We start from the raw sequence: 11,991 nt of genomic DNA, 5'->3' as shown, positions 1-11,991 counted from the left end.
TTATCCATTTTGATTCATGTAGACAGACAGGCCCAGATTGGGCAGAAAAAATGTTTGAGCCAATTTTACGCGATCGGTAGCAGGGTGGGTGTGGGGAGGGAAGTTTCTTTCCGCTTTAAATTGCAGTCAGATCTTGAAATGGGCATTGCGGCAGGTGGTAAAAGGGCAAATGTATCAAACTGTAAAGTGGCAATATGATGGAAGGGAGTGGGAGGATACCCCCTCCTACAAGTAGGGTTTGGGGTATTACCACAAGGGCACCCGCAAAATTAGTAGATGGAAAGCTGTATGTATTACACGAAAATAAATGGATCCACGAAACCGAACTGACCGGAAAGGAAGTGAGAGAGAAAAAAAATGTACGTACAATGATAGCAAAAATTCCTCCCGGTGGTTACAATGATCAATATAGTAAGGTCTCTATAGAATGGTTAGAATGGGTGGCACATACTAAACATATCAAAATTCAACATGCATTAAATATTGGCGAAAAATCTGTACCAGGTACACGATATAAATTAGATGGGTATTGTGAAGAAACAAACACAGCGTATGAGTTCAACGGATGCTACTGGCATGGATGCCGAGATTGTTTCACTGATAATCGCGAAAATATGTGTCATCCACTCACCAATCAATCTTTAGACGAACAATTAGCATTGACATTAAAAAAGAAAGCTTACATAAAACAATTAGGAATGAAATATGTTTGTATTTGGGACCACGAATTCAGAAAACAAAAGAATCAAAATTCTGAGATGAAGCGTTTCATTGATAATTTAGATTTAACAGACAGATTAGACCCTAGGGAAAGTTTCTTTGGGGGACGCACCAATGCCAGTAAACTCTACTACCAAGTTGATGAAAGCGAGCAAGTCAAATATGTGGATTTCACTAGTTTGTATCCTTGGGTCAACAAGTATTGCCAGTATCCTGTAGGTCACCCCGTCATAATAACGAAAGATTTTAATGACTTAAAGGAGTACTTTGGTATTTCCAAAGTAAAAATAGTACCACCAAGAGGTCTATACCATCCCGTCCTTCCTTATAGGTCAAATGGCAAGCTGAAATTCCCTTTATGTAGGACCTGTGCAGATAATGAAAACCAAACCCCCTGTGATTGCCCGGATGATGATAGAGCGTTAACTGGCACGTGGTGTACTCCAGAGATCCAGACCGCTTTAAGATTGGGTTATACCATTATGAAAATATATGAAGCATACCACTGGGAGGAAACCACTCAATATGACCCTAAAACCAGTGAAGGGGGACTGTTTGCCAATTACATAAACACATTTTTAAAGTTTAAGCAAGAGGCAAGCGGCTCCCCTGACTGGATGCAAAATGAACAAGACATGAAGAATTACATAACTCAATATATGGAGAAAGAGGGTGTTTCATTGGATCGGTCAAACATTAGGAAGAATCAGGGTTTGAGAGCGCTGGCTAAACTATGTCTCAATAGCTTTTGGGGTAAGTTTGGTCAACGTCTCAGTATGCGTCAGACAGAGTTCTTCCACGAAACGCAGGCAAACCTTTTCTTCCAACTGTTTTCTGATCCTAAAAACAACCACTCAATTTTCATATCCTTTCCAATGACATGTTACAAGTAGAATGGCAATTCAAACAAGACTGTCAACCCGAAGATAATAAAACGAATATCTATTTAGCTACTTTTACAACTTGTTGGGCCAGACTTAAACTTTACAGTGTACTGGAAAAGCGCAATAGGATGGTTCTGTATTATGATACAGACAGTGTGATATATGTAAGTCGCCCAGGATAGTATGATCCTCCATCAGGTGATTACTTGGGGGAGCTTACGGATGAGCTTGACGGTGGGGAGTACATTGTAGAGTTTGTGTCTGGTGGTCCTAAAATTACGCTTACAAAACCAGTGAAAATAAAGAGACGTGTAAGGTTAGGGGTTTTACTTTGAATTATAAGAATAGTCAGTTGATCAATTTTGAAAGTGTAAAACACATTGTTACCGATCCGAAAGGTTGTCCGAACATTACAGTGACTAATCCGCATAAAATCTGTAGAGATAAGAGAAAAAGAAAAATAGTCAATCGAGAAGAAAACAAAAAATATCAAGAGGTCTATACAAAACGTAGAAAAATAGCAGATTTTGACACTGAACCGTACGGATATTAAGTTAGATACAATGTATTGATGTTAATATGTGTTAAAATTTAATTTTTGTTATCTGCTTTACACGTTTTTGTCATCTGCGTTACAGTATTTGTAATCCGCGTTACAGTTTTTGTCATCTGTGTTATATTTTTTGTCATCTACATTTCAGTTTCTGTTACCTACGTTTCAGGTTTTGCACTTTAAAATGTAATTTTCCATAGGGTCTGTTTCAGTTTTTGTCATCTGTGTTACCGTTTCTGTCATCCTTGTTTTAGTTTTTGTCTTCTGTGTTATTGTTTTTGTCATCTTTGTTACAGTTTTTGTCTTCTGTGTTAATGTTTTTGTCATCTAAATTTTAAGTTTTGTCTACACTGTTTCAATTTTTGTCTATGATGATTGAAAGAATTGTATAACTTTGTTATTGTCTTATATCATGAATAAAAATTTGTAAGAACAACCTATCTCCTCGATTTTATTATTCCAATTTGTACGTAAGAATATGAATGCTCCCGAGTCTCACGAGCCTGAAAGGGAAACCTTTATACGTTTCCCTGATTCTAATGAAGATGAAAACAGGTCCGATGGTGATCGTTGGCATTTATTAGGAACTCTTGTTCCACAAGCAGAAATCGTCTACTTTTGCCAAATGATCATTGTGTATTTAATAATCATCAACTCAATTGTCAACCTATCCCTCCAAAACGGCACTAGTGAATTGTGGATAAATTTACTAAGCAGTTGTATCGGGTACGCATTGCCAAGTCCTAAACTAAAGAAATAATGAAATCGTCTCTACCTTTTGAACCTTGTTCCAGTATATGTATTAGTGGTCAAACTGGAAGCGGTAAAACGCAATGGGTGTATAACTTTTTGAAACATTTAAAAACAAAGAAAAATATCAAACAGGGAGTGCCATGCGTACAGACAATATAGGCTTTCATGAATCCCTTTGTTTTACCAGGGTAGAGTTGACGACCTAGAATGCCCACCTGTGATATGTCTCTCAAATTTTTCATAAGCAGCATATACCATGTATTCAAAGCAATCGTTCTGGCGTGATTGCCTCCGGGGTATAGGTTCTGGGTAATCAGTATGACAGATACTCTCCTATGGTGACAACCTAGCGTGAAAAGCAACTCCATGTCTTTGTTTTGCATTACTTCGTGCATGAGAGCATCAATAATAATCAACTTGTGCCTTTTGTCACGGGTCAAGTCATCCACTTCTTCACCTGTTGGCAGCCCTTGTTTACTATAAAAGTTTGGAATAGACCTTTCCATGTCGTCAAACAAGTCTTGATGTATACCGTAACAGTATAATACGTGTGAAGGTGGATCTCTCGTATAGATGTCTTTTAAACCGGTTTAAGCTCTCCAGTGGTGTTTTTGCCACTGACCGTTCCAAGGCGGTGCCCCACGGTGTTCCTTTGTTTGTTCGTTTTGTCCTTGTGTGTTGACTTTGTGTGCGCGCATGTGCATATGCTTATTGCTCGTCTTGTCCTTATGTGTTGGCTTTGAGTGTGTGTGTGTGTGTGTGTGTGTGTGTTGTTCGTTTTGTCCTGATGTGTAAGCTTTGAGTGTGTGTGTGGTGCACGCGTTTGCGTGCTGGGGGGTTCGTTTTGAGGAAGCTGCGCTTTTGGTGCGTGGCACTCCCTGTTTGATATTTTTCTTTGTTTTTAAATGTTTCAAAAAGTTATACACCCATTGCGTTTTACCGCTTCCAGTTTGACCACTAATACATATACTGGAACAAGGTTCAAAAGGTAGAGACGATTTCATTATTTCTTTAGTTTAGGACTTGGCAATGCGTACCCGATACAACTGCTTAGTAAATTTATCCACAATTCACTAGTGCCGTTTTGGAGGGATAGGTTGACAATTGAGTTGATGATTATTACATACACAATGATCATTTGGCAAAAGTAGACGATTTCTGCTTGTGGAACACGAGTTCCTAATAAATGCCAACGATCACCATCGGACCTGTTTTCATCTTCATTAGAATCAGGGAAACGTATAAAGGTTTCCCTTTCAGGCTCGTGAGACTCGGGAGCATTCATATTCTTACGTACAAATTGGAATAATAAAATCGAGAAGATAGGTTGTTCTTACAAATTTTTATTCATGATATAAGACAATAACAAAGTTATACAATTCTTTCAATCATCATAGACAAAAATTGAAACAGTGTAGACAAAACTTAAAATTTAGATGACAAAAACATTAACACAGAAGACAAAAACTGTAACAAAGATGACAAAAACAATAACACAGAAGACAAAAACTGTAACAAAGATGACAGAAACGGTAACACAGATGACAAAAACTGAAATAGACCCTATGGAAAATTACATGTTAAAGTGCAAAACCTGAAACGTAGGTAACAGAAACTGAAATGTAGATGACAAAAACTATAACACAGATGACAAAAACTGTAACGCGGATTACAAATACTGTAACACAGATGACAAAAAAGTGTAAAGCAGATGACAAAAATTAAATTTTAACACATATTAACATCAATACATTGTATCTAACTTAATATCCGTACGGTTCAGTGTCAAAATCTGCAATTTTTCTATGTTTTGTATACACCTCTCGATATTTTTTGTTTTCTTCTCGATTGACTATTTTTCTTTTCCTCTTATCTCTACAAATTTTATGCGGATTAGTCACTGTAATGTTCGGACACAAACTCTACAATGTACTCCCCACCGTCAAGCTCATCCGTAAGCTCCCCCAAGTAATCACATGATGGAGGATCATACTGTCCCGGGCGACTCACATATATGACACTGTCTGTATCATAATACAGAAGCCTCCTACTGAGCTTTTCCAGTACACTGTAAAGTTTAAGTCTGGCCCAACAAGTTGTAAAAGTAGCTAAGTAGATATTCGTTTTATTATCTTCGGGTTGACAGTCTTGTTTGAATTGCCATTCTACTTGTAACATGTCATTGGAAAGGATATGAAAATTTAGTGGTTGTTTCGTTGGATCAGAAAACAGTTGGAAGAAAAGGTTTGCCTGCGTTTCGTGAAAGAACTCTGTCTGACGCATATTGAGACGTTGACCAAATTTACCCCAAAAGCTATTGAGACATAGTTTAGCCAGCGCTCTCAAACCCGGATTCTTCCTAATGATTGACTGATCCAATGAAACACCCTCTTTCTCCTTATATTGAGTTATGTAATTCTTCATGTCTTGTTCATTTTGTATCCAGTCAGGGGAGCCGCTTGCCTCTTGCTTAAACTTTAAAAATGTGTTTATGTAATTGGCAAACAGTCCCCCTTCACTGGTTTTAGGGTCATATTGAGTGGTTTCCTCCCAGTGGTATACTTCATATATTTTCATAATGGTATAACTTAATCTTAAAGCGGTCTGGATCTCTGGAGTACACCACGTGCCAGTTAACGCTCTATCATCATCCGGGCAATCACAGGGGGTTTGGTTTTCATTATCTGCGCAGGTCCTACATAAAGGGAATTTCAGCTTGCCATTTGACCTATAAGGAAGGACGGGATGGTATAAACCTCTTGGTGGTACTATTTTTACTTTGAAAATACCAAAGTACTCCTTTAAGTCATTAAAATCTTTCGTTATTATGACGGGGTGACCTACAGGATACTGGCAATACTTGTTGACCCAAGGATACAAACTAGTGAAATCCACATATTTGACTGGCTCGCTTTCATCAACTTGGTCGTAGAGTTTACTGGCATTGGTGCGTCCCCCAAAGAAACTTTCCCTAGGGTCTAATATGTCTGTTGAATCTAAATTATCAATGAAACGCTTCATCTCAGAATTTTGATTCTTTTGTTTTCTGAATTCGTGGTCCCAAATACAAACATATTTCATTCCTAATTGTTCTATGTAAGCTTTCTTTTTTATGTCAATGCTAATAGTTCGTCTAAAGATTGATTTGTGAGTGGATGACACATATTTTCGCGATTATCAGTGAAACAATCTCGGCATCCATGCCAGTAGCATCCGTTGAACTCATACGCTGTGTTTGTTTCTTCACAATACCCATCTAATTCATATCGTGTACCTGGTACAGATTTTTCGCCAATATTTAACGCATGTTGAATTTTGATATTTTTAGTATGTGCCACACATTCTAACCATTCTATAGAGACCTTACTATATTGATCATTGTAACCACCGGGAGGAATTTTTGCTATCATTGTACGTACAAATTTTTTCTCCCTCACTTCCTTTCCGGTCAGTTCGGTTTCGTGGATCCGTTCATTTTCGTGTAATACATACAGCTTTCCATCTACTAATTTTGCGGGTACCCAATCAGTTTCGTCCTCTAATTTTACTTTCCATTCTTCTTCTAAAAATTTGGTTCTAAATACATTCATGCAGACGGAAGCTATAGTCACGGAATCGAATGGATCTACGGCCCGTAGTAACTTTACTTCTTCCTGCCCTTTCTCATTTATTTTAAACTCTTTTTCACCCGTAGCATTCATCAATAATTCTCTAAATTTTAAACACGCTTGTCTCAAAATATCAACATCACTTCTACAATATTCTAACATTTCTTTTCTAAAATCAAACACATCATTCTTTTTCTCACTCAACCATGCTAACAAATCAGATCTCTCTTTCTCACTCATGAAATCATGTCCGTAACCTCAGGGTAGGGTCCGTTATAATTTTGGTTTTCTTTTGTATTAAAATAATGAGGGAACCACCCCTTTTTCAATTCATCTAATCCAAAAGCTTTCGGTAACGCAGATAATTTCATGGGTAAAAAATTGAGACTGTCAATCACTTTAATATGCAAATCTTGCTCCAACGTCATATACATAATTTTGGATCCGCTATAAATGATTTTGTCGGGTCTAAGGGATTGGTCTATAAGGTATTCTAAAAGGAAATAACTGTCGTAGCCTTTCATATTGTGGGCAACTTTAAAGTATTTATGTTGATCAGAAAATAACCATTTGCCAAATTTTTCCGCGGTATCCATTCCTTCAAACGTGACTTCTCTAAAGCCACAAGTTCCGGGGCATGGCCCTTCATCTTCGTTAGCAGGCAACTCTGAGTTGTCACATTCGTCGCAACGGGTACCACAATTTTTTACATATAGACTCGGGAGTTAATTCTTTATTAATGCATTCTGGACACAACGTATGGGCAACTACAAAATTGGGACGATGCGTGTTCTTACCGCACCATGACGTTTTACAATTTTGACATTTGGAGCAAGATTTACATACCTGTTGCGATTGGCAGTCTTTACAATCAATTTTCCTATTTGGTACATATCCATTTTCACACACTGATGTTTCTTCCTGACTACACTCGAAATAAAAAAATATAAACTTTGGTATGTGATCTTCTTTTGCTGGGGTTGCTCTTAAATAACACAAATGTCCTTCCAATACATATTCGTTAGATGAACTGCACATATACTCTCCGCACTGGTGTTCTTTTTTTCTTGCGTTGATCTAATCTTAACACTTTATAGCATAAGGGGCACTTCCACCATTTGTCGCACTGTGAGGTTCCGCTGGGTTTTCCTTTATTTTTTCCTTTTTTATGTACTGGTATTTGTTTATGTTTTTGATAGCATTCTTCTGACCTACAGTCCATGTTGCATTCCTTACATTTCACTGGCGTCTCTGTTTTAGAGCATGTGTCACGTTTGCATATGATACAATGTGTTTCGCACTGGTGTCTTTCTTTATGGTCGTAATGTTTGAGGCATTTTTCGCAAAAGTACATGGCGCTGAAAAAGCCCGTTACACTAGTAATGGCATGGAAGTGATTGTCGTCCACTAAGTATATGTAGATGCATGGACGCTCGTCGGAACTGTGACTGGTGATGAATTTGTTACCCAACATGGCGCTAACTACAATCACACGTACTCCCAAGACTTCTTCAGACGCCGTGATATCTTCTAAACTGGCAGGACGATCTAGGGATACTCCGGCCATATGACTAATGGCTATTGCTAATTGTTATTGTTCTTTTCGATTCCTTTTGACGAGATCATTGTAATAAGTTAAAGGTACTTTCTGATTTTCTAGAATGAGTTGTAAATTACTTTTCTTTTGTCTGTTTTTGGTTATTTCTTTCCATTCTTCTGGAGTACAACGGTTGAGTTTTGCCCAGCTGACTCCAATCGCTCTTGCCATACACATCTGGTCGTCATTTTCTATGGTGACTATAGTTTTTTTTTCAACTGTAGCGAATTGTTTTTTCCTTTGAGTTTAGTAATTCTTCGTCTCGGTCCACCGCTTCCTTTAGGTAAATCAATGGATCCTACTGAAATATCAAAACTCTCATCAATACAGAGGTCTTTATTACTGTTGAGTACTTTCTCAATAGTTCCCATCACTTTATCGGCATTCAGTTCGTCCCAGGGCTGGAGAGGAACAACAATGGGGTCATGCAGTCCTTGATGATGTATAACAAAACGGCCTAAATCGTTCCCCGCCAAATCGCCCCGGGCTTCCTCCAACACGTCATCAAACATCTGGTGAAGACCTTGTCTCACATCTATTAAATTTTGTCCTTTATATTGTTCGTCCACTTTTACTTGATACGTCCTTTCCACTGCCGCATTTTTTGCATACGTTTGTTTTTTTCTGATTGTATATTCAAGGCCCTTAGGGTCGGGTCTATGAGACGGACCTGGCTGGGGGTCTTCTCCGCCACCTATCTGTAACCCTGGTGATGAAGGGTGCCACTCCCCATCTTAAATACAAGCAGCCGCCGTTTCTTCCATCTCGTCATCAAATAATAACGCTTTAATACACTCTTCAACTTCTCTCTGCTCTCTTACGTATTCCAGGGCCAACTCAAAATCGTTTGTGTTCTGGTCAGTCGGCTCTCCAAAATGTTGAAGTATGTTATTCAACTCTTCCTCGACAAAGTCATTCCCATATTGTGAGTTCCTCAATTGAAACAAACGGAACCGCACCCACGGGGAATCCTGTATCCCCCACGTCGCCGCAAAATTCATCAGCTCATCTGCGTCGGTGAAAGTATTCACGATAGTATCGATGTTTTCCATGTTGCCGGTATGAATTCTAAAGTTAGAATGATTTAACTGACTCGAGCGTGTTCTTATATACTCACCACAAAGCATTTCAAAACGAGGCTTGTATTTTTAGTAAGAACGTCATTTATCTTAATTGCGATTGGTCAATTAAAAATAGTAATACTGGTTTAAACAAGTCAAACTTGAACCGCCGAATAATGGACAAGTTAAAAAGAATATCTTTGTTAGAGGATTAAATCTCTATGTCAATACTTCTATTGATAAAATCAATATCCATTATACTGCGTCCGCTCTTAAATAAATACACGCCAGACACTACGACGACTTTAAAGGGATTAACTTTGACAGTAGGACTTTGTTCACGCATCCACTCTTAAATAAATAAACGCCAGACATTGTGGCGACTTTAAAGGGATTAACTTTGACATGTTTACTCTTTATTGTCCGCCTATCCTGTTCTGACCATGATCACGTTTGATTAACTCATGATCTTATCTAAATATAGCTTATAAAGTCATTGTTAAAATAGGTCCGAGCATGCGCATTTAGTACAATTACGCTTATGATTAGGGTCATTTTCTCAGTGGACGCCAAGCAGGAAACATCGTCAACATAAAATGTAATATTTTATTTTCAATTATAATGTATTTATTTTAAAGAATGTTTTATGTTTTAGTTTAAATGGAATAAATATTTCGTTTTAAATAATTATTTATTTGTTATTTGTGCATCAATATAGTTCTTTTTTATATAAAATGTAAAAAATCAATTAGTTGATGGATAAATCTATATGATATTTAAATATAATTCATATATAGTTCTTTTTAATTTCTCTGTTATTTAATTAGACATGTTACAATTATTTTGTTTTAAAGTATTATTTTTTCATTGTCACTAATATTGTTAAACTATTATTTATTCGTTCTTTATTTACTAATACTGTTCGTTTTATTATCAAATAAAATCAAATTTATTCATTAAGGTTATGGATATATCTATATATTTTTTCATGGTATCTGTCCGTCTAGGGCTGAGCACCTGACCCTCAATGTGCGCGAATACGCCCTAGATAGGTATATAAGTCAGCTCTATATACTTCTGGGAGATATAAATAGCAGAGTGAAGTCATTCCTAAATAGGAAGATGATGTCATTCTAAAAAATAGAATTCAAAATGGCCGCCACGCATGTGCAGTGAATTCAATTCCTATATGCAAATGAGTTACTATTTATAGTAACTAGTCATCCAAGATGGCGCCCGTTTGTTTGCCTGCAAACCGACGCCTATACTACTTGTGTGTACCGGTTTTTGATCTTGAATAATCTGCCCTTGAAAATAGATTTTTTCAGTATTTTCCGACTTTAAAGGGCAGACAATTCATGACCAAGGCTGGGTACCTATGATCTGCTTTATTCTATATTGTTTTTTATTTGATTCTCTGTCTGTAAACACAGTTTCAAGAAGAAATTCTGTCCGTAAGAAAATTTTGCCCCATGACAATATAAACACTGTGACAAATGTCCATTACTATAAACATGACAAAATGATACCTCAAAGTCCTGGTCTTTCCGATGGATCAAATTTCTTTAAACTTTGTAAACTGAATGCAAACGATGACTAAAACAGAAATATAAATTAAAATGCACAGTTCCCTTGCCTTAATCTTGAATTATCTGCCCTTGAAAATCGCATTTTTTTAGTATTTTCTGATTTTCAACGCAGATAATTCAAGATTAAGCACAGGTACCTATGACTTTTAATATATATTTCCGTTTTAAACTTGATTCTCAGTCAGTACACAAAGATTAAAGAAATTCTGTGCGTAGGAAAATGTTTGCCTATATACATAAAGGAAACTGTCTGATGTGTCATTAACATTTTTCAGAAAACGTTTTTGCATTACATATTATGTTCATATTTCCTTTTCAGTTGACTTTTACGAATTTGTACTTAATGCCGTTTTCTTTGTAATATTATATGATTTTTATCTTTATTCTGTCATTACATTGTTTTCTTCTTTACTTACCTAACACGTCTACACAATTATCCTCTTTATGTCGTATTGCTATGTTTGCAATAAATTGTTGCTATGTCTGTGACCTATGTTTCTCTTTCTTTACAAATATAAAATGATTTCATGCTGACATAGTAACAATTCTTTCCGCTTTCTAAAAGTAATACGACGTTTTCTTTTACTTTTCTCACATACCTTTAGTATTTCTACATACTGTTTACACGATATGTTCATGCTAATACGAATTAGTTTGTTGATACATTTTTTCTAATGTATCAACATAGGGAGTCCGTGGCCATGGGGTTAAGCTAAGGTCGCTGACTACGAACAATTTGTTTATCATAGCTGAGTGTTCAAAACTTCCCCTGAGATGTCAAACTCTTCATGACTTTGTAATTACGCCATCAAGCTTGGTTACAGAAGGTTGGTAGTTTCACCCAGTTGCCCACCCATGCCCGAAACAATGCCTTAAGTGGCACTTGGGGTTTTCCTCTATCAGTATCAGCAGGAAATGTCGCCACATGATCTATTGTGTCTGTGTGACTGTACACCCTATGAAATAAATAAACAAAATATCAACAATGTGACAAGTTTAGTAGAAAGTTAAAGGTTACATTATCAAGAAACAAAACTGTAATAACAGTAGCATGAAACACATGTACAAACAGAAATGGATTGACGAAAACAAAAACATAAAACAAAGCAAATACAACATCACAAAGACGACGTTATTTAGTGTTAAAACAGTTATTTGAAGAAAAACAAACACAAAAGTGTTTTTGCAGAACTAAAAAATTAATTCTTTACAAATTAATAGATAGA

General features: G+C 36.8%; 2 protein-coding genes across 2 annotated transcripts; one reads left to right on the top strand and one right to left on the bottom strand.

The window, feature by feature from the left end:
- The first annotated feature begins 368 nt into the window (after positions 1-368).
- On the top strand, positions 369-1,613 carry LOC128557635 (uncharacterized). Its single transcript, XM_053545536.1, has one exon. The coding sequence runs from the start codon at positions 369-371 to the stop codon at positions 1,611-1,613; it is 1,245 nt and encodes a 414-aa protein (XP_053401511.1).
- Positions 1,614-4,803: 3,190 nt separating this feature from the next.
- On the bottom strand, positions 4,804-5,991 carry LOC128557384 (uncharacterized). The gene has a single exon (XM_053544903.1). The coding sequence runs from the start codon at positions 5,989-5,991 to the stop codon at positions 4,804-4,806; it is 1,188 nt and encodes a 395-aa protein (XP_053400878.1).
- Between the last annotated feature and the right edge of the window lie 6,000 nt (positions 5,992-11,991).

Source organism: Mercenaria mercenaria, chromosome 1 (assembly GCF_021730395.1).
Source record: "Mercenaria mercenaria strain notata chromosome 1, MADL_Memer_1, whole genome shotgun sequence".
In the NCBI taxonomy this organism is placed as follows: Eukaryota; Metazoa; Mollusca; class Bivalvia; order Venerida; family Veneridae; genus Mercenaria; species Mercenaria mercenaria.
The sequence above is the reverse complement of the archived record's forward strand: the minus strand, read 5'-3'. Positions and strand labels throughout refer to the sequence as shown.

Bases quoted from the DNA above. Each gene is read 5' to 3' on its own strand.
- LOC128557384 (XM_053544903.1), bottom strand. From the start codon at position 5,991: ATGAAATATGTTTGTATTTGGGACCACGAATTCAGAAAACAAAAGAAT.
- LOC128557635 (XM_053545536.1), top strand. From the start codon at position 369: ATGATAGCAAAAATTCCTCCCGGTGGTTACAATGATCAATATAGTAAG.